Source organism: Haliotis cracherodii, unplaced genomic scaffold (assembly GCF_022045235.1).
Source record: "Haliotis cracherodii isolate W230 unplaced genomic scaffold, xgHalCrac1.p SCAF_18, whole genome shotgun sequence".
NCBI lineage: Eukaryota > Metazoa > Mollusca > Gastropoda > Lepetellida > Haliotidae > Haliotis > Haliotis cracherodii.
In genome coordinates, this window is record NW_027266273.1 from 21,063,031 (window position 1) to 21,085,753 (window position 22,723).

General features: G+C 41.3%; 1 protein-coding gene across 1 annotated transcript in view; it reads left to right on the plus strand.

Moving 5' to 3' along the window:
- LOC139465394 (DNA topoisomerase 2-binding protein 1-like) overlaps positions 1–22,723 on the plus strand; it is a 43,287-nt gene continuing 20,564 nt past the window's right edge. Inside the window, exons 1-23 of the mRNA XM_071247100.1 lie at positions 1–67; positions 1,645–1,744; positions 2,359–2,501; positions 4,744–4,789; positions 5,254–5,340; positions 5,995–6,102; positions 7,854–7,927; positions 8,687–8,814; positions 9,573–9,638; positions 10,260–10,433; positions 10,875–11,041; positions 11,953–12,026; positions 12,327–12,416; positions 12,741–12,863; positions 14,039–14,154; positions 14,653–14,727; positions 15,945–16,082; positions 17,202–17,311; positions 18,081–18,202; positions 18,942–19,001; positions 19,234–19,362; positions 21,731–22,154; positions 22,587–22,706. Of these exons, the coding sequence (XP_071103201.1) occupies positions 1,664–1,744; positions 2,359–2,501; positions 4,744–4,789; positions 5,254–5,340; positions 5,995–6,102; positions 7,854–7,927; positions 8,687–8,814; positions 9,573–9,638; positions 10,260–10,433; positions 10,875–11,041; positions 11,953–12,026; positions 12,327–12,416; positions 12,741–12,863; positions 14,039–14,154; positions 14,653–14,727; positions 15,945–16,082; positions 17,202–17,311; positions 18,081–18,202; positions 18,942–19,001; positions 19,234–19,362; positions 21,731–22,154; positions 22,587–22,706 (2,655 nt within the window). The 5' untranslated portion in view covers positions 1–67; positions 1,645–1,663. The remainder of the gene's footprint in view (positions 68–1,644; positions 1,745–2,358; positions 2,502–4,743; positions 4,790–5,253; positions 5,341–5,994; positions 6,103–7,853; positions 7,928–8,686; positions 8,815–9,572; positions 9,639–10,259; positions 10,434–10,874; positions 11,042–11,952; positions 12,027–12,326; positions 12,417–12,740; positions 12,864–14,038; positions 14,155–14,652; positions 14,728–15,944; positions 16,083–17,201; positions 17,312–18,080; positions 18,203–18,941; positions 19,002–19,233; positions 19,363–21,730; positions 22,155–22,586; positions 22,707–22,723) is intronic.

The following is a 22,723-nucleotide window of genomic DNA, read 5'->3' on the forward strand; positions in this document are numbered from 1 at the left end:
AACAAATATGGCGATTCAAAACTTTGGCGGTCGTGGAAGTGGAATTTAAACACGATATCTCTGTTTGGTATGCTTGATTCATATTTACAACTAACTTGTAGCGATGTTTTTGTGACTACTTTCTTTGTGGTACCACAGCGGACGATGCGATTGTAGAGTTAATTGTGAAAGCAACCACGTTTCGCAATCGCCTGAATCCTGATTTCACGAATTTGCAATCAAAACAATAACAACTTCGAAACGACGTATAACCTGACTATCTCCGCAAATATGTGTGTTTGTTGGAGTTATTCGGTGACATAAGATTCAATTTCTCGTACTATATACATGCCATAGCATAAGGCTATCGATGCAGTCATCACTGGTGTGCCTGTGTCAATATTTCTGTCATTCAACAGTCTCAATCTGTCATAGAACACCTGCTTCTGTCTGTCTACAATATCAACACATGGCTAGAATTATTGTGACTGGAGGGAGGATGTCACTTTTCATGATGATATCGTATGGGTCAGTAACCATGACAACCTGTCTACCATGTCAACATAACTAATGTACCCAATTAAGTGTTGCTCATGGGGCTGTTATTGGAACTACAGGAATGTGTCTCAGGTACCATACATAATTGTTATAGACATGAAAGAATTCAGCTGTATTTTTTTATAACTGGTGTGATCTCCATTACCTGTCGTTCTCTGTAATGATCTTTTACGGCAATGATTTCGGGATACGATCACAGGTTTATTCATCTATCATGACGGTAGTACATGTGGTTAGAGATGTCGTTGTCAAATATGTCATCACTTGAGCAAGCTGATACTATTTACCATGTTTACCACTCACAAACTTCTACTGCACTTGAGTGATGTCACCAGTTTTCAAACATTCAATTGGTTTGGTACTTGTGTGGGGTTTCCATAAATAAACAGCTATTTTGACAGGCAGTTCTCAACAAAATTCTTGCAGGTCAGCACCAAGACTTGAAAGTTTCAACCCTAATCACAAAATTTGAATGTTTGTTAAATTTTGGTGTTTTACTCATCCTTTTTATATCATGACACAAGCACCAAATTCAGAATGAAGACAGAATACTCTGACAATGCTGACAGATGTACAGTTCTTCACATAAAGCCAATTTTGACAGGCGGAATGAGTGCACTGTCAAGTCAGCAACTTTGACATCACACCTCTTGTTATAATGCAGCAAATGACTATCAATATGGATGTTAGTATGATTACAATAAAGCAATCCTCACCATGCTCACTACGCTGGTGCTAACTTGGTTAATGCATGTCAGTTGTCATATCCCAACTGCGTAGATCAGTGCTCATGATGTCAAACACTGGATTGTCCTGTCCAGGCTTGATTATTTACAGACCGCCGTCATATAGCTGGAATATTGCTGGAATACGGATGAGTGTGGCCATAAACAACAAACAGGAAAAATATATATTAATTCATGCTTGTTTGGATTTTTTGGAAATTCAAAATATGATATCATTGCTTCATATGTGGCTCCAAATTCATCTTTGTGCCTTTAAATTTGCAGATAAGTAACAACACTTAAATTACTCACTCGTTTAAATGATTATCTTAACATGTTTAAAGATAAAGGTAATGATGTTTTTTGTTCTTCTTCCCCTCAGATGAAACAGGGCCACAATAATGTCGGAGGATAACTTGAAGGTGAAGTGTATGGGAGAGGCTGGTGGCGAGACAACTGATGAATTGAAAGAGGCTCGTGAGGTATTACAACACTGAAATTGTATTTGAGTTGAACTGGACTTCCCAGGGGAAATGTTATTATCTTTTGCTGCTCAATCAGTATTTTCCTTGTGGTGAAACTACTTATTATGGACTGCAGTGGGCTTGTCACATTGTTTCCTTCAGATATTTCTGTGCAGATTACTGTACTTTTGAGCTGTTGTTTCATTGTTCATGTGGGCGGTCTGGTAGCCTAGTGGTTAAAGCGTTCGCTTGTCACACCGAAGACCCGTGTTCGATTCCCAACATGGGTACAATGTGTGAAGCCCATTTCTGGTGTCCCCCGCCATGATATTGCTGGAATATTGCTAAAAGCGGCGTAAAACCATACTCACTCACTCACTCATTGTTCATGCTATCAGCCACTGGTTTGCAATGGCTAGAATAAATTATTTGCAGGTTGCTGTGACAAATTTTCACAAAACTTGAGTGTTCTTGACTACTGTGTAAAATAACATGCACTCATACTCTGTTTATTCTGTTACGTTTCCGGGTAAATAGGTACATACATTATAACAGAACAACCGTGTATGTTCAGTTGAGTATGTGAATTACTTATCAAGTACTAATGATAAATGTGTCCATGTTAATTCCAGATTTTGATTGAGAATGGATTTCAGCCTCTGTGGATTACCCCGGCGGAATGTCTGGACTTGGAACAGAAAGACAGGAGCAGTGTTTACTTGATCGACCCATTTGAAGGAGAGGCCTTCCATCATCTTGCTGCTATAGGATGCAGGTGACAAGGATTTGTCATGTACTATGTGTAACCATGGTAACAGTTCCAATGGGGGAAGTTCTGGATTATATGTATATCTTGGGATTTTAGCAGTCTGGGCCAAAAACTTTTGAGTCTATTAGCCTGAATTTGGCTGTAAGCATTATTTTTAGTAGCTTTTAGTGTTAACATATTTACTATCAGATAAATCTACTGCATCGAACAAAATTTTCCTTGACTCAGGCTTGAGACAAGTGGCTAAAGCCACAGACTGTATCAGCCATCTTGCTTAACTAGAATTGTTTCGAAAGAAAGCGACTATCTTGCGGTACAGGATCAATAGAAATAACAAATGTTAATTTTATATGTTTATCGTTACATACATGTTACTGCATTTCGGTAACCCAAATGAAACTTCAATCCTATAGAGCTGTAAACTTTCAATCATTACATCGTAATAGTTGGTGTCACAGATAAATAAATATCAAAATACAAGCAGGTGCAAAATCTCGTAGACCCAATCGCACACTAGCCTACCACATTTCATCAGATTATCTGCATCCATGAAGCAATGGCAAAAAGTAGTTTTTCACAAATGGTTGCAATGGAAACCAAACTTTACATCAAAAAGATTCATCATGAAAGGCTGTCTGTTGGATGTTCAACCATCCTACACCTTATCATATAGAAGATAAAAGGAAAACAGGTTCTTGCAGGCTCCAACTGTCCATGGATGGCATTCAAGGTTTTTTGTCTAATTTGACTTGTTACCGAAAACAATGTATTAGTTACCGCTTGGCTGCTCAAAGCCAAAACAGACATTGTCTTGGTCATCTGGAGCTAGGGACCTACAGCATTTCAAAAAGGGGTACTTGAAAAGGTCCCTCACCATCTGACCGCCAGTAACCCTGACACTGACCTTTGCATTTGAAAAGCCTTTGCAATATTAATATGCTTATATCCTTGCTTGATTGACATGATTGATGAAGCTGAAATTTGGCATGCAGGTTCCTTTGTATGAAGACATCTGATCTTGTTTAAATCAATGTGATTTTATTGTAACTTGTACATGTTGTAATTGTATTGTAAACTTTGTATGAATGTATCATCTGATCATGTGTGTATTGAGAAGATCCAGCTTTGTTCAAGGCATCACTGAATACACTCAACATAGTTTTCCCCAGAATCTTTTGCACCAATTTTTCATTAAGTCACTATTGATATTTGTACCAAAATAAGCAAGGTTGAAGTCAATCTCATTAAAATCAGATCTTAGTTCTCGCTACCGCTAAATAACAATCTGAGGACATCCCATTGTGGGTCATGTCAGAACTACCTTTCATCTGACCAATCAGAGCATCTCTTATTAGATCATGAAAGTGGCAGTTGGAATGTGATTTTTGTTCATGCAACCTAAAAACAACCCACACAGGGTATTCCGAACAACAGTTATGGGCTTTATGTCTGTATTCATACAATCTAGACCATCTATTAGCCATTCCAGAATGTTCTTTTGTTCAGTTTTGAATTTTTTTAATCGAGTATATGTCAAGATATGTTTTGAAGCGTAGTCACCAGTTTGAAACTCGTGCCGTAAAAGCTTGATTAAGCTGCCTTCTGACTGGCTATTGTCGACTTCTTGTTCGTCAGATCTTTGTTTAGCAGTTGCGAGAATTAAGATCTGATTTTAATGAGATTGGGTTGATTGGGTCTTCATAAGTCAGGTGGGGGCACAGGTCGCCCACTCGTCTAAGGCGCAGCACAGAGTTGCGTCCCTTGGGCACGCCAGAAACCTATGATTGTGGGTTCGAATCTTGGTTCGTCCCAATTATGTTTCTAGGTTTGTCAGCACCATACTCGGCTCATGGGTTTCACTGAAGTGGTGAACGTCTGATACCTGCATCACTTCGGGCTTTCCTCCCACATTAAGCTGACACGCCGTGATATAACTAGAATACTGTTAAAAGCGGTGTTAAGCCCAACTCGCTCTCTCACTCACTCAGGTGAGCTACAGAGCCTAGTGGCTCTATTTTTCCAACTCTTCCACAACTACACACATGGATTTTGTGTACTTGGAAGTGATGTTTCCTGTTTGTCTGAGGTATTGCATTGCAATATTTTAGTACATAGCATGATTTCAAAGTATTTTTCAGTTCAAGACTTCAGTGTTTGGATACTGAAATTTCACATAATGACACACCTGATGGTATTGAGTTGAGTTGCCTCTCACCATACTTTATGTGGCTGTTTCTACCTTTTGCAGAGTGTATGGCCCTCAGTGCATCCTGTCCTGCATGCTGCTGAGAATGGTATGTGTGTTTGTGTACAGATAGACATAGAAAGTGTTTGCAATTTCCTGTTTGTCATCATCATGTGGGCAATCTTTTCATCATGTTCATTAAACTGGAGTGTAGTGCTTTTAGATGGATTGTCAAATGTATTGAACTTGTGTATCGGGTGAGAGTCTGCCATGGATCTGCTAATTTTAGTGACCACAAATTTGTTAAAATCTGATGGCATCCCCCATAAACACCCCAAATTATGGCCCACGCTCCATTACAAAGAAGTTTCAGCTGAAAAGGAAAATACCCATTCTCATCCCTCTGTGTATAAAATGTCATATATGCCGGTAATATAAATCAGAATTAGACAACATTTCGGTACTTTGTAACAAAATATTTGACAACTTGTAATTTCTGTTTTCCATGTTATGATGTAAGTTTATGTGAAATAATAAAATAAATAATATTAAACGATTTCCAAATGTCCCCAGGAAATTCCCCGAAGACGTGTCCCTATTTACAACATGGCGATGAAGGATGTGTTGGTCAGCTGTACCAGTATAGAAAAGGATGTGAGGGTAGGTTTTATCCAGTGATTCATCTGTTCTCAATACCTTGTATGGCCACCATAAGCGACCCGCCAGTCACGACATTGGGTGGATTGTTGTGGTCCCTCTCGGCAGTGGATGATTTTACATAGCGCTTTAATTACTTTCGCGGAGGTCGCGGGTGACAGCACAGCCACGGTGATTGAATTAATTAGTATCAAGCGCTTCACTGAGTACTGCGGACCGCACCGTCTCGCGTACAAGAGACGACAGAGCCGTCACGCGTACACGTTACGTCTGCGACTGATAAGAGTCCAAAACCGACTGGCATCGTCGTCCCATGATCAGATCCCAAATTGTGGCCTTGGGAATGTTCACCCACTCTTCTCTACCTATATTTTATGTCTTCTTCGTGTTCATTCCCAAGGGGGAATTCAAATAATACAGAAATGTATGGAAACTCAAGCCTTGTCTCCCAGCTTTCATCAGGTTATGTTTACTTTTTATGGTTTAACTCTTCTTGACATTTGTAGGAATCACGTTTGTGATTCTGAAGAATTCAGTCACATTATTTCAAGGGTCACATTATTTAATGAACATGATACATATATCTTAACATGCTTAATGTACACTTTATGATCTCAGTGAAGCAATGAGCTATGATAAGTGTATGTTTTTCTCCAGGAGCAGATCCACAAGCAGGTTGAGTACATGGCAGGCGAGGTGAGCAAGGACTTCACGGATGCAGTCACGCACCTGATTGCTGGGGAAGTGGGCAGCAAGAAATATGTTGTGAGTCCCCCTTGTTCCATGTGTTTGTCATGTTCCTACCAGCTGGCCTGGTTAGGTTGCCATCATGGTAATCAGGGAGTAGATATGTGCCTTTATTATCTCCCACCACGAAGTGGGGGGATAAAGGGATGGAGTTCATCCATCTGTCCGCCCACTTCTCAAAGGGGACAAATTTCTCAAAAACTATTTAAGTCAGAGAAATGGAATTTTAACACACTGATGTTACTTGATCTCAAATGAGTTCCAGAATTGGTGTTGTAATTCATTTAGAGTTATAGCCCTAGCTCCATGCTTTTCAGCTTAGTGCATACTGCATGAAATGGGGACAATTTCTCAGAAACTACTAAAGTTACATGAATGAAAGTTTGCATGCTTTTCTGACCGATACTTTTCATGACTGACTTCGAAAATTGGTGCCGTAAATTATTTTGTTTACAGAGTTACAGCCCTTGATCTATGTTATTTTACTTGGTGCATAGTGTCTGCAGTGGGGACAAGTGTTCTCAGAAACTACTGAAATAAACTAATGTAAGAGATACTTATCAAGATGGAGTTATTTTCAGAGAATGGGCCTTTACAATATTTTTGTCTGATGAGATAAAGTGGCCCAAGTGTCTATCTCTTCTTAAGGCTTTATAGGACTCTCTTTTATAGTTTATCTTCACCATGTTCACTACTGTATGAACAAACAAAATTCTAATGTGCCCCATGGCAGGGGATAGTGATGATGCTGTTTTCTTGTTTCTTCTTCCAGTGGCATTCAGAAGTTGGTATGATGAACAAGGGAGATAATTGATGGATGTACAAATTCTATATTACAATGAATGAGACGTTTCCGTGTAGATACTAACACCATTGTCACAGTGCTAGTATCTACGGTGTTAGCATCTGCACTGAAACATTGCATTCATTGTGATAAAGAAGTTGTGTATCCATAGAACTGTCACCCTTGTTCATGTGACAAGTCAGATGTTGAAGAAGTCAGTGACACTTGATGCCTAAATTACTGAATAAACTGTCTGTCTGTCTGTGACACTTACACCTACAGACCAGTGGGTATATCAGGTTACAAGAGGGGGTTATATCGCTAACGGCACCACTTGGCGAAAACGGAATATGTCCCAAACCAAAATTGTATTTAAGATGTCATGACAGGGTGCTGTCATATCACAATTCACAATGTCATATCGATAGAAGGCAGTGATATTAATGAATAAAATATATATATACCACTACATAAATAGTTCTAATCTTATTGTACAATGTATACAAAGGTGCCGTATTTCGCTTGACCTTCAGTAGCTGTTCTAGCAAAATCGGTGATGTTTTCACCAGATGAAATTGGTTGAAATGTTTTGTTGAAGTGCTGCTTAGTCTGCACTCACAGTAACCAATGCTTTAAGTAACAGGTGATTGTGGTTGAATGGTAAGACATGTGACATTTTTTCTTGTCACCGTACCGATGGTGTGGGATATTGCACATATCAACCAGTGGTCCATCTGGTTCAGACTTGATTATTTCCAGGTTGCCCTGATATCATCTGGATGTACCCGGGATATACACCTACTCCCTGTGTACATCACTTTCAACTCCACTCACATTGGGATCTTTCAGAAAATAAAATGGTAAATGCAGGGTAATTGTAGTTAGTTGTTTGTTTCCTGTAGCGATTATGACATGAGATAGGTAGTACATGTGCGTGAATCTCTCTGTGAATGTACTGATGCCTGGCTTGTTGACTTCACCTCAGGTCGCTGGCAGCCTGGGCAAGCACATCATGATGCCGAAGTGGGTGACGTCGGTGTGGGAGAAGGCCAAGTACAGGTAGGTGTTGGTGTTCCTGTCTGTAGAATCATGGCAGGGAGAATGGGGAGATTGAGGATGTTGAGGATGTTCATCTTTTCTTTACAATTCATCTAATGAGTAGATGAGAAAAGTTGTTGTTTTTGATTAACACAGCAAAACTGAAATAATGTAACATTTCTTACTTGGGCTGTGTAATATTGTCACGATAACAATATTAGGTACATTAAAATTTGATAAGGGGGAACGATCTAAGGCACTGCAGTTTGCCTTGCAGAGTTGCGTCCCTTGGGCATGCCAGAAACAATGATCATGTGTTCGAATTGTGGTTTATGTTTAAAAAAGGTGTTATACCCAACTCAATCACTTACTAAAACTCTCTACTAGACAAGAATGCCTTGAGATCCACAATAACACATGTAGCAGACACTGAAACAATAGCTTGGGAACTCTTGCACAGTCCCATGTGACATATATTTCAAAGTAAACATAACAGATATTGTCAGACAGCAGGGACTGGGATTCATTTTGCTTACAAATTGGTCCATCTAACTCAATTACATACACAAACATGTAAAGGTTTTCATCGTTTATAAAGTAAACATCATCATTAATATGTGATCATGATAAAACCATTCTTTGTGTTCATCCTTGATCATGTTGATGTCTTTCAACTTTACTGTTCATATGAATATGCGATGTCATTGTGCAGTGATAAGAGTAGGTGATGTGTTGTCATGGTAACGCAGACGAAAACTGAATCATGCTGTTTTGATTCAGACATGTTCATGCCACGGATGAACAGTTCCAGAAGTACCAATGTCCTATATTCTGTGGCCTTGTGGTGACGGTGTCAGGTCTGGACCAAGATGAGAGGAAGGAAGTAAAGAAGACAATCGAGGCTGAGGGTTAGTTTCTTGGTTGGGATAAATGTTGTAATTGACATTAATTGTTCAGCCATGTTGTGAGGAATACCTATAAGTTGCAACAGTCTGTACCCTGATATTATTTCACTAATAGCCTGAGCTCCATTTAACATGCAGGTATAAGTGTATATCCTGACAACATGAACACTTGCTCTGATTTATTAAAGACTTTTGGAAGTGTTTACTTTCTCTTCTGTGTGAGGAGAAGAAAGACCTGTGAAGATCCAGGGTAGTATAGGTCTTCTGCAACCCATGCTTGCCGTAAAAGACGACTATGCTTGTCATAAGCGGCAACTAAAGGGATCGGGTGGTCAGGCCCGCTAACTTGGTTGATGCATGTCATCGTGTCCCAGTTGCATTGATTGATGCTCATGATGTCAGTCACTGGATTGTCTGGCCCAGACTTGATTGTTTACAGACCGCCGTCAAATATAGCTGGAATATTGCTGTGTGGCATTAAGCAACAAACAAGCAAACAAAAGGAGAAGAAATGCTTTTTAAAAAGGTGTGACTACATGTTATTTTTCAGTTGTTAGATAGGCAAATCTTTCAAGATGATGGATGACAAAGTAGACAATTTGTGGATAACAACTTCTTTAATATACTGTTATGATGTTCCTTAGATCCTTAGACTGTTGTCAGACATTTGTGTTCATTTATTACGCCATGATGAGAGTTTGTTGAATGTGTTTCTATAAGTAGTCTCTGTAGTGGGATGTGGAACCCTGTTCTGTTCACAGGGGGAAGATACACAGGCGAGATGAAGATGAAGGAGTGTACACATCTCATTGTCAAGGAAGCAAAAGGTGAAGTGTGTTCCACCATTTCATACATTCATAGATTTTCCTCATTGATGTTCATATTGATACATGGGTACAACAGCTGAAACCCTTTTCTGGTGTCCCCGGCCGTGATATTGCTGGATTATTGCTCAATGCGGCGTATAACCATACTCACTCACTATTCTTAGACTTTATACCTTGTTAAAAAGTGGGGGGAACGGGTGGCCGAGCTGTCTAAGGCGCTTCAATTTACTGTGCAGAGTTGCGTCCCTTGGGCATGCCAGAAACCTGTTTATATTTCTCGGTTTGTCAGCACCATACCCAGGCTCGTTGTAAACATCTGAGACCTGCACCACTTTGGGTTTTCCTGCCACTTCAAGTTGACACATCTTGATATGACTGGAATACTGTTCAAAACGGCGTTTAGCCTGGCTCACTATTGAGTTGAGGCAGACATTTTATTACAGATAAGTTTTACTGATTTCATGGAGTTATGATTTATTTCAGATAATGTAATTCTTACAAATAATAAAAGTGTTGAAGAACTGATTTAACCAAATTGGCATGAGTAGATCTTGAGTGGAAACTTTTATGCAATCCGATGATTTTTATAAAGTCATGTTGCACGTGTTGTTTATGATACAGGACAGAAATATGAGCATGCTACGAAGTGGAAGATACATATAGTTCGGCCACGCTGGTTGTACGACTCGGTGGAGAAAGGGTACTGTCTGGATGAGACAGACTACAGAGTAGAGAAGAATATGAACACAACAAACCAGCAGAAGACATCAACACCAGACAGGGAGAGATCTACCAGTGAGTTGCAGAACACTTAAAACACCTTTCAGAATCTCTATACGAGAACCATGGAGCCATAAAGTCAGTATGTTGATATGGATGTAAAATCATTGAAAGAATACACTTATTTGAATTTTGAGTCAGGGGCACAGGTGGCCCAGTCGTATAAGGCACTGTATGGAAACCTATGACCATGGGTTCGTATCCCAGTTCGCCCCAATTATGTTTCTAGGTTTGTCAGCACCATACCATACCTAAGACCTGCATCACTTCTGGTTTTCCTTCCACATTAAGCTGAAACACTGTGATATAACAGCATTAAACAAAAATTCGAACTTTGGATCATGATTTGAAGACTGACAGAAAGATATGATGTTAAGTTTCCTGGTGATCAGTTATCAGATCTATTCAATGTTATACATGTTATTAACTTGGTACACAATTCCATGTCTATTTCAGTCCATGCAACCCATCTTGGAGACATTAGTTCAATTGACAACTTATCCGTTATATCTGGAATCAATGAAACTACAGCTGCCTTACAGAGGACCCACGTTACGGAGGACCCTCTGGAGTCTCTGGATGTCACTCACATCCCGGGCGACGTCTTCCTGGATGGTTGTAAGGTACTCTAGCAGCATATATACAACTTGGGTGTGGAAATAGCAGAATTATGTACTTGTAACTGTCAAAATTCATTTATCAGGAGACAAAGTCTACTTGTCCAGATTATTGACCCAAACTGGTGTTTTTATTACAAAAGTCAGTAAATGCCCGCTTTTGTTGTTGTTGATGAAACAATTTTCGTATCTCAGTTGCTGTTGCACTAAATAATGTATTCATATGTTGCTTGTCAAATATAATCAAATGAAAACATTATGTTTTGAGCAGCCAGTGCGATCTGCCATGACGTCTTAGAAGATGTTGTTTAATTGGCTACATGGTACTCTGAACAACCAATCAGAGCATGTTCTAAAGCTTGATCGTTATCAGAACAAGGAAGTGAACATTACTCTGCTGTCAGTTGGATTGGTTGTCCTCGCAATTTTTTTAACTTTATCAAAGCTGTATTTAGTTCTTGTTATGGATATTTTATCAAACTCAACTGAATAAGGTTGTCCTTGGACGTCCTGAAGCTGACCTTTTTGCTTTTCTGGTCAAGTCGGACATTGATTTCCCAAACCTCAGAATCACAAATTATGCCATGTAGTATTGATGGAGAGAAGTCCCAAATGACCATAAATAAATTACAGTTGCATCTACATGTTTCATGTAATGTCAGAAATGTTGTATTCAGTTGGAAAAAATCTTTTTGAGGAACTACCAAGGTGTACTTTCTGAAAGTATTATGTTTTTCTGGCATATCCAATGTGAAGAAGTCCAACTACTAACCAGGACAAACTGTGGGGACTCTGCTGACAGTAACATTACCTTCCACCTGTTTCACCTGATGTATTCATGGTTTGTGACTCTCCCACTTTCCACATCGTGGACCAAGGTGATACTGTCACATACTGTTCTTGCATGAATCTTACAGTTCTACCTCAGCGGTTTCCGTGGCCCAAGTCTGGAGAAGCTGAGGAAGATAATCAATGCAGGAGGAGCAACCAGGTACTTTTAACATGTTCCAAGACTTTCTTACAGCTTTCGGCGTGGCTTCAAAAGCCCCAATCAGAATTTATCCTGAAAATTGTCTTTAATGCATTTGGAAAAAAGACACAACAACATAAATCAACTGTTTTGGATGTTAATTTTAATTACCAAAGCTAACAGGCTAACAAAATTAAAGATGGCTTATGCACCACAGATAAGTGCACATGCAAGTATTGCGATAAGTTTTGGATCGCACAGTTGGTGTATGTCCGAGCGTTAGTTATTATGGCTGTTTTTTTTATGTCTGGTTTCCCTCAGATTCAACACAATCAATGAGAGCGTGACCCATGTCCTGATGGGAGAGAAGATACAGTCAGACATTGACATGCTCAGAAACAGTGATCTCAGGTTTGTGCTCGTGCTTGTGCTAAAAAATGTATTGTGTTCTGTCCTTTAATAATTTTCATATCTGCGACCAATTTCATTGTACATGGTGTATAGGCGTAGGATGCTTCTCAACATTTTTTCATGTTTGTGTTATTAATGAAATATCATCTTTGATCATGTTGATAGTTGTCAAGAGAGGTGAGGGAATTAAGATAATGAAATTTTGACCCCTAAAATGCTCACCCTGTATGCTCTAATCAGGTTAATATATGATATTGCTGCGTTAAGGATAACTGCAAAGGAATATTACACATTATATGTGATGATGTTGGTATGTTCAACCAGACCCCATGTGGTGTCGGCAGCGTGGCTGGTAGAGTGTTACAAGCTGGAGAAGACTGTCGATGTGGAGCCGTATCTCTGTCTGGAGTTACCTGCCCTTGATCCAACATCCCCTAAAATGAAAGGGTAAGCAACAGGAACAGTTTTTAGCTCACCGGAACTGATGTCCATGTCAGTGCATTTTGAAGATATCCTCAGAGCTCCAGATAAGCTTTTGGTGTTGTGGGTATTTTACCCATGCATTTTAAAACCATTGGGTATCAGTAATTCTATCTGGGTATTCAAATTTCTGTTACCCACTAGTTTTTACAGATGTGGGTATTTAAGTTAAATATTATTCATCTAGTCTCTGAAAACTGGTGTCGTGTGGGTTCGAGAGCTTTATAGGACTCAAAAATACCACGATACTTCCACAATAAAGTGTGATGGCAAATGATCATGATGTAACTGTCATCGTGGAGTTTAGCAAGGTTGACAGAATGCCCGTTTATAATTTCAAAATAAGTTGCTGATTTGCTAATCGAATATGCAGGGTTACTTCACAATATTTTGATGATATGCACAAGTTTTATTTTTGTAGCGTATCTGTAATGTTCGTTGTGTATTTGATACGCTTGGATTTTATTTTACTGCGTATTTCTGCATTTCTGATGCATATTTTACGCAGATACGCAGCTTATCTGGAGCTCTGTATCCTGTCTTGCCATGGTGATGTTTTTGTTTTTGTTCAGTTTGAAAGTACGTGGTAACAAGTAAATAAAGTAAAATAAACACATTTACATGCAAGGTTGTTGACATGATGGCAGGCTTGTATACAATGTTTGATGTAATCAGTAATCATTCTTATACTTAGATCAATATTTTATGAAGGCTTCACTTGTTTTATTATGGTTATTGACGGTCGTGGTCAGTTGCTTCTACTTCTTGTGACAACAATGGATTCTGTTGTTTTTGTCTGCAATATATCTTTGAATTTGGCAAATATCACACATTGTATTAATGAATAAGTCGGCGTATAATAAGGGGGAATATAGTCATCATATAGTCATCACCTGGTCTGCCGTCCTGTTCGTCCATATTTTTCATTTTCTGGAGCATAACATTTTTTTCACCCAAACTTGGTACAAATATTAACGGGGGCTGGAGTGGTACTTTTTGCTTTTGTTGGGGGCCAGGGGATTTGTTATCTCCTGATGACTCTTTTTTAATACGAAATAAATGAATCTTTTGGCTGAGAGCAGAATATGATTAGCTGCATGGTTATATGTACACAATGATGTTTATGTTTTTTTACATTCCAGAAAAAGGAAATCATCCAGGCCAGCTGCCGCACCTAAACCAGCTGATGCTGATGCAACACGGGGTCCAGCGGAACAGAACGACATGGATGACATCCTCAGCCAGTATCTGCCTCAAGGTGCAGTGTGTGTCTAGATTTGCTGTGATCTATTGTGATCTCCTAGACCCAAGCAAACTTGTTATCTCTCATCTCTGGTTAGGGGGCACAGCTGGCCCAGTTGTCTAAGGCGCCACGATTCGCTGTGCAGAGTTGCGTCCCTTGGGCACGCCAGAAACCTATGATTGTGGGTTCGAATCCTGGTTCGCCCCGATTAGGTTTCTAGGTTTGTCAGCACCATACCCGTGCTCGTGGGTTTCACCGAAGTGGTAAATGTCTGAGACCTGCATCACTTTGGGCTTTCCTCCCACATTAAGCTGACACACCGCGATATAACAGGAATACTGTTAAAAGCGGCGTTAAACCCAACTCACTCACTCATCTCTGGTTGTCAAGGTATAAATGTATATATGTGTTATTCATCGTATTTGTTCAGATGAGTGTCTTTTTTTTTTTTAAGGGGAAAATATTCAATACAGGAATCTTGCATGATTGTTACTATGTTTTGTTTACGTGTAGAATCAACACAGAAGGATGCAGAGAGAGAAACAACAACAATTGAAGCCAAAGGGGATGAAACCATTACAGGCAATAGTGAGTTGAAAAAGTATTCACTTAAATTTGAACTCATTTGAGAATTAAGCAAGATTTTTTATGATATGTAAGTCAAAAGAACTAAACACATTTCAAAAGGCCGTGTTCATGATTGCAAAGACATGCCAGCTGATTTTGATGCAATCATTAAACAACCCATTATCCCAATATGCTGAGATGAAAATAGTAAAATAAATTACCGGTATTTGTTGAATATATTTTTATATTATTTCTGAATCAGCTGTAAATATTAGCATCTTACTTCACAAGTAAGCAGCATACAGACCCTTCAGCTGAATGTGTCGTCTTCCTTCCAGTACTAGGTATTATGTTGAATGTATATTCATGTCTATGTCAGCATGTTCAGGTGAATGATACCCGTGAAGATCTGGGTTAGAATAGGTCTTCAGCAACCCCAATCTCATTAAAATCAGATCTTAGTTCTCGCTACCGCTATTCAAAGATCTGAGGACATCCCATTACAGGTCACGTCAGACCGACCTTGCGCGAACTTTGACTGACCAATCGAATGACCAATCAGAAGGCAGCTTTCTTGTGCTTTACGGCACTAATTTCAAATTGGCGGCTACGCTTCGAAACATATTTTGACAAATTCTGGATTACAAATTTGAAACCTGAACAAAAGAACATTATGGAATGGCTTATAGATGGTCTAGATTGTATGGATTCAGTCGTTAAACTCGTAACTATCGTTCGGAATACCCCGTGTTAAAGTTTTCGAGATTGTATGATTAGAAATCACATTCCCACTGTCACTTTCCTGATCTGGTAAGCGACGCTCTGATTGGTCGGATGAAAGGTCGTTCTGACGTGATCCCTAATGGGATGTCTTCAGCATGTTCAGATCTTTGAACTAAGGTCTGATTTTAATGAGATTGTCAGCAACCCATGCTTGCCATGAGAGGCGACTATGCTTGTCGTAAGAGGCAACTAACTGTATCGTGTGGTCAGGCTTGCTGACTTGGTTGATGATCGTCATTGTATCCCAATTGCATAGACTGATGCTCATGACGTCAATCACAATATTGTCTGGTCCAGATTCGATTATTAACAGACCGCCACCATATAGCTGGAATATTGCTGAGTGCGGCGTTAAGCAACAACAAACAAACAAAACCGTTAGATGAATGATATAACCCTCATGTTGTTGCCTGTAGAGACTGACCTGTAATCATGTTGGTATATCCCCGTCACAGATTATGACGAGGTTGATGGAGGAACTCAGGGCACACAGGACGGGGACAAGGGGATATTCTACAAGAAAACCATTGTCTTCTTTGGATTCGATGAGGAACAGATCAGTGAACTGAGCAATTACATTAAAGAGAGAGGAGGTAGGCAATGTGACCCGGCATGTAGGTTCCATTAGATGACCGTTAAGATCAAACAAAACAAGAGCTTGTGGTGTACTAGGACTATACGCTGCTCTATCCACCTGGTCTTGATGTTTCCAGATGCCGTGATGGCTGGCGACACCAGCACTCGTTAGCTGATCCTTTGACAATCACCATGGAAAGTTTGTCACTTGAAGCTGTATGGAAAACACCTTAGAATATTGTGAAAATATATATACTGGACAATTTAAGTTAGGGATCATGTATAATTTTTGGGATATGGCAATAAAGTGAAGACTGTGCACAGAGTTTCATAAAAATATCGGACCATCTCCGTGGTCTAGTGGTAGAACATCCGCCCGGAGAGCGGAAGGTCCGGGGGTCGATCCCCGACCGCGTCATACCAAAAGACGTTAAAAGATTGTACTTGTTGTTACCCTGTCTGGCGCTCGGCATTAAGGGGCTAAAACAAGGACTGGTTGGCTCGGAGTCAGTATACTGTGTCTGAGTGGGCTATTCATGTTAAACTGCGGCATGGTATCTCAGTGAGCTAGCACTATAAATTGGCATCAGTCCGGACTAGTACAAGCAGCCACACACATACGTGCATGCACGTCGCTATATAAGTGCAATAATCCTGGACGCGACGTTAAACCCCATTTCACCTCACCATCACCTCATAAAAATATCCCAAAAATATTCATGTTTCCTAACTTTTATTGTTCAGTATATATGTATCAGAATGATTTACAGAGCAACTTCTATGGTGTTTTGTGAGGCTGGGTGTAAGGTGCAACAACTTTTTATGCAGAATTGTGTCCCATGCCCATTGTGTTTGATAGCATCAGTCTCCTCTTTTAAAGATTTAAGCTCAGATTATTGCTAAGATGGAAGCAGTAGAGACCTGGTTCCCATCGGGTCACATGTAACTGTTAAACGATCTCACTCACTTTCTTGTAGTTATTGTTAGCTATCGTTTATAAAAATACCAAGTATCAGGCTTTTATTTGTCCTAGAGTCGATCAGTGGATTGTACCAGTGATAAGTTAGCAGTAGGACTAACTCATGTGAAGCATCTTCCAAGCATTGCATGTTACGTCAGGTATTGTTTGGTTTCAGGTAGAGTTGTGGGTGAGAACCGTCGTGTTGTGGCTGACTTCGGCATTGTGCCCATTGATGGCTATCCAGTATCCATCACTGTCAATGAAGTTCTCACCAATGTATGGCTGGTGAGTGACATTATGTATCTTGTTCTGACTTTGTGTAATCATATTGTTGTGGACCAAGACTCATACTGCTGTACAGGTTGCAGTGGACCCGTGGAGATCCGGGGGTTAGAGGCGACTAGCGTGATCGGGGTGTCAGACTCGCTGACTTGGTTGATGTATGTCATCGTGTCCCAATTGCATGAATCGATTCTCATGAAGTCAATCATTGGATTGTCTGGTCCAGACTTGATTATTTACACAGACCGCCATCATATAGCTGGAATATTGCTGAGTATGGCATTAAACAACAAACAAACATAAATAGATTGCATCAATTCATAAGAAGACAAGGAATAAGTCTATTGTGTGATTACGTGCATGCTTGTTGTAAGGGGCGACTAATGGGTGGTCAGGCTCGCTGACTTGGTTGATGTATGTCATCGTATCCCAGTTGCGTGGATTGATGCTCTTGATGTCAATCACTGGATAGTTGGGTCCAGACTCGATTATTTACAGACCGCTGTCATATAGCTGGAATATTGCAAACAAAACAATCAAAATGTAGTGTTCAAAAGAGGGGTCAAAGATTTAACCCCTAGATTTAAATACTATAGCAATAAACGTCAAAAGCCCCCCTTAGTTTTGAAGTACATGTATGAGTTTTCCCGCTATAAACAAGTTTCTTGTATAATTCAAGGAATGATTTTGAAACTCATGTCATAATTCAGCTTTACACAGGAGTGAATATTAGGTTTTGTATTGAGTTTTGAAAAAGTTTTTGTGTTTACAGCAAATGTGTATAGAAGAAGAGAAGTTGCTACCTGTGGAACAGAACCAGCTGTTTCTCCCCATCGACATCATCAACAACATCGATGAGCTGAAGCCCCTGGATGGCTGTGTGCTCTCCATCAGGTGGGAGACTCGGGGAAGAAGCAGGTCTTCAGCAACCTATGCTTGCCTATACTATCTGGGTCGGGTGGTCAGGCTTTGCTGACTTGGTTGATGCATGTCATTGTATCTCAATTGCGTAGATCGATGTTCATGATGTCAGTCACTGGTTTGTCTGGTCCAGAATCGATTATTGACAGACTGTCGTCATATAGCTGGAATATTGCTGAGTGCGGCGTTAAACAACAAACAAACAAACATCAGGTGGGATGTTCACCTCCTTTGTAATCAGCAGAACCTGTTTGGGGGTACCTTTGATCTTTATTATATCTGTGTAGCTTAGGCTTACAACAATTAGGAAGTTTTTCTCGAACATTACTGTACCACCTTTAATCCTGCGTGTCTGTCATTTTTGTTGCCAATAAGAAACCCCATTTTAATTATCATTTGAAGGATACACTGTTATCCAGAAAATAAACAGCTTGACATGTTTGTCTCTTGTCTCTCTTCCTCACCCCCCCCCCCCCACACACACACACACACACACACACACACACACATACCCTCCCACCAATATGATCCTGAAATGGACAAGAATAATATGGTTGTAGTAAGCTATTTCAATCTTTTATGAATTAAATCTGCATTCTAGATAACAGTGACCTCATGACCTCCTGGGATAAAGAGTGACTTTACTGCCATCATCCCCTGGGAGTTATTAAAAAAAGACTTCTTAAATGGTTAATGTTATTCTTTGTTTCAGTGGTTTCAGTGGAACGGAAAGGGACTGTCTCATGCATATAGCCATGATAATTGGTGCAAGGTAGGTATTCCAGGCACACCAGATTGTTATGGTGATTTTGTTACTATTGTAACGATGATACTCCTTGTTTCTCATTTATCAGCCCCGTGAAGATTCCGGGGTAGCATTGATCCTCAGCAACCCATGCTTGCCGTAAAAGGGGACCAACCAAATCTAATTTATCAACACACAATTTGCATTGAACAGAGTATGACTTCCAATGAACTGAGGCTGACAATTAAATATGTTGCAGTTGTCAGGAATACTTCGTCCGGCGGGCCAATAAAGGCCTCCTGGCCAGCACACACCTGCTGGTTAAGGAAGCCTCGGGAACCAAGTATGAAGCAGCCAAAAAGTGGAAATTACCTGCAGTTTCAAAACTGTAAGTTGCTGGTTTGGTGGACTGGAGTGAGTGAGTTAGAGTGAGTGCGTGGGTGAGTGAAATTGGATGGGTGAATGAGTTTGTTGGTTTGGTGGATGGTTGAGTTGGTGGGTGGGTGAGTTGGGTGGATGTTTGAGTTGGTGGGTGGGTGAGTTGGCTGGATGGGTGAGTTGGTGGGTGGGTGAGTTGGGTGGATGGGTGAGTTGGTGGGTGGGTGAGTTGGTGGGTGGGTGAGTTGGGTGGATGGGTGAGTTGGGTGGATGGGTGAGTTTGTTGGTTGGGTGAATGAGTTGGGTGGATGGGTGAGTTGGGTGAGTTGGTGGGTGGGTGAGTTGGGTGGATGGGTGAGTTGGTGGGTGGGTGAGTTGGTGGGTGGGTGAGTTGGTGGGTGGGTGAGTTGGGTGGATGGGAGAGTTTGTTGGTTGGGTGGATGGTTGAGTTGGTGGGTGGGTGAGTTGGGTGGATGGGTGAGTTGGTGGGTGGGTGAGTTGGGTGGATGGGAGAGTTTGTTGGTTGGGTGGATGGTTGAGTTGGTGGGTGGGTGAGTTGGGTGGATGGTTGAGTTGGTGGGTGGGTGAGTTTGGTGGATGGGTGAGTTGGTGGGTGGGTGAGTTGGGTGGATGGGTGAGTTTGTTGGTTGGGTGAATGAGTTGGGTGTATGGGTGAATGAGTTGGGTGGGTGGATGAATGAGTTTGTTCGGTGGGTGGCTGGGTGGTTGGATGAATGAGTTAGGTGGATGGGTGGGTGGGTGAATGAGTTCCGTGGGTGGGTAAATGAGTTGGGTGGGTGAGTTGGGTTTAAAGATGCTTTCAACAGTAGACTAGTTATGTCTCGGCGTGTCAGCTTAATGTGGTAGGAAAGCCGGAAGTGGTGCAGGTCTTACATGTTTCAACTTTGGTGTAATCCACGGCCATATGGTGCTGACAAACCTGGAAACAAAATCAGGGTGACCCGGGATTCGAACCCACGATCCTAGGTTTCTGCCTGGCCTATGGGAAGCAATTCTTTACACCAAAATGCAGCCCCTTAGAAGACTGGGCCACCTGTGCACCCGGGTGGATTGTAGGTTTGTTATATATGAAGGTTACAACAGGCTTTTGCAACAGCTTTTAAGTTAATATCCTTACATTAGATACTGTATGATACTGTAAGCCATCAATTCTTTTCCTCATAAAACCCCTTCCTATGGTTAAGTGTCTCTCCCTATGCAGGATACCTGTGCAAATTTTTATGACCAGAATATTGCGTCTTGTACATATACAAAATGAGATTGGATGGAAACATTTAAACTGAGACTGTATGGAATGCAAGTATGTATGACTGTTTGAATCATTATGTTTATCAATGTTATTGTAAACTACATGTTCAGGATGCAGGTGGGTTACTTTCCGAAATTAATCTGACATCTGTTATAGGGTTCTGAGTATGTTTATTTATGAAGTTCTTGGAAATCAAGTGAAGCCACAGGTCGCCAGCCTTGGACCCCGATGTAGCCAGCCTTGGAACCCAATGTCACCAGCCTTGGACCCCCATGTCACCAGCCTTGGAACCCAATGTCACCAGCCTTGGACCCCATGTCACCAGCCTTGGAACCCAATGTCACCAGCCTTGGACCCTAATGTCACCAGCCTTGGACCCCATGTCACCAGCCTTGGACCTCAATGTCACCAGCCTTGGACCCTAATGTCGCCAGCCTTGGAACCCCATGTCGCCAGCCTTGGAACCCAATGTCGCCAGCCTTGGAACCCAATGTCGCCAGCCATGGACCTCCATGTCGCCAGCCATGGACCTCCATGTCACCAGCCTTAGAACCCCATGTCGCCAGCCTTGGACCTCAATGTCACCAGCCTTGGACCTCAATGTCACCAGCCTTGGACCCCAATGTCACCAGCCTTGGAACCCCATGTCGCCAGCCTTGGACACCGATGTTGCCAGCCTTGGACCCCAATGTCGCCAGCCTTGGACCCCAATGTCGCCAGCCTTGGACCCCGATGTGGCCAGCCTTGGACCCCAATGTCACCAGCCTTGGACCCCGATGTTGCCTGCCTGGGACCCTGATGTCACCAGCCTTGGACCCCAATGTCACCAGCCTTGGACCCCGATGTTGCCAGCCTTGGACCCTGATGTCACCAGCCTTGGAGCCTAATGTCGCCAGCCTTGGACCCTGATGTCGCCAGCCTTGGACCCCAATGTCACCAGCTTTGGACCCCCATGTCGCCAGCCTTGGACCCCAATGTCGCCAGCCTTGGACCCCAATGTTATTACTGAGAGTACCCTGGAATCAGAGATAGACCGCAGTAAATCCCAGGCTTTGATTATTCCCTGTTCAGTTATATCATGACTCTGTATCATTTTCTGTTGTTTCAGCTGGCTGTTTGCCTGTGCGAGGTCTGGAAAGAGGGAGCCGGAAGCTAGCTACACTATAGATAAAGTCACTGCTCTGAAGTCAGGCCCAGAGTCAGTGTCCAACATTCCAGAACATGAGCCAGCATCAAAACACTGTGATAATAAACCAGACTCAAACACAAACAATAACAACGTGAACTGTGAAGACCCAAAGGCTTCCAGACTGGAGAAAGTGACTCCTGTAGCTGTCAAACCTGCGCCTGATGCAGTTATACCCACGTCATCGGCCGAAGAATCTCAGAGCCGGCCTAATGTGATGGACCCCATGTCAGGGGCCAAGTCATTAATGGGGGAGATAGCTGCGAAGGAAAGTCTAAGTCAGAAAGAAAATATATCTTTAGAACCAACCGATATCACCAACAGACCTCAGCATAGTCGTGTTAAGGTTTGTTGTTTTATTTGTTTGTTGTTTAGCTTGACAGTCAGCAATGTTCCAGCTATATGATGTCAGTCTGTAAATGTCTGGACCAGACAATTCAGTGATGGACATCATAAGCACTGATCTTCCCAATTGAGATACGATGACATGCATCAACCAAGACAGTCAGTTTAACCACCCGATACCGTTAATCGCCTTTTACAACAAGCATGGTTTGCTGAAGACCAATTTTAAACCCGCATCTTCATGGGTTTCACATCTTGTGTTTCCTGTTTGTGACCACGTGAATTTGAGAAAATTAATTTTTTCACACTGCTTATGTAATCCATTTTTTTCTTCTTTCTTACTTTAGACAGTTAATTCATGGAAATGAAAAGTCACCAGAAAATGATATGTTACATTTGTTCCTGGATGAACTTGTTTCTTGTTTTGTTGTAGGAACTCCATCTAGACAAACCCCAAACACCAAAGGCTGCCTCTCCTTCAAAGAGTGGGAACGACACACCCGGGAAGTTTCTCCGTACCGGTGTTTCATTTGTACCAAAATACAATATTGCAGTGAGTCTCCTTATTTC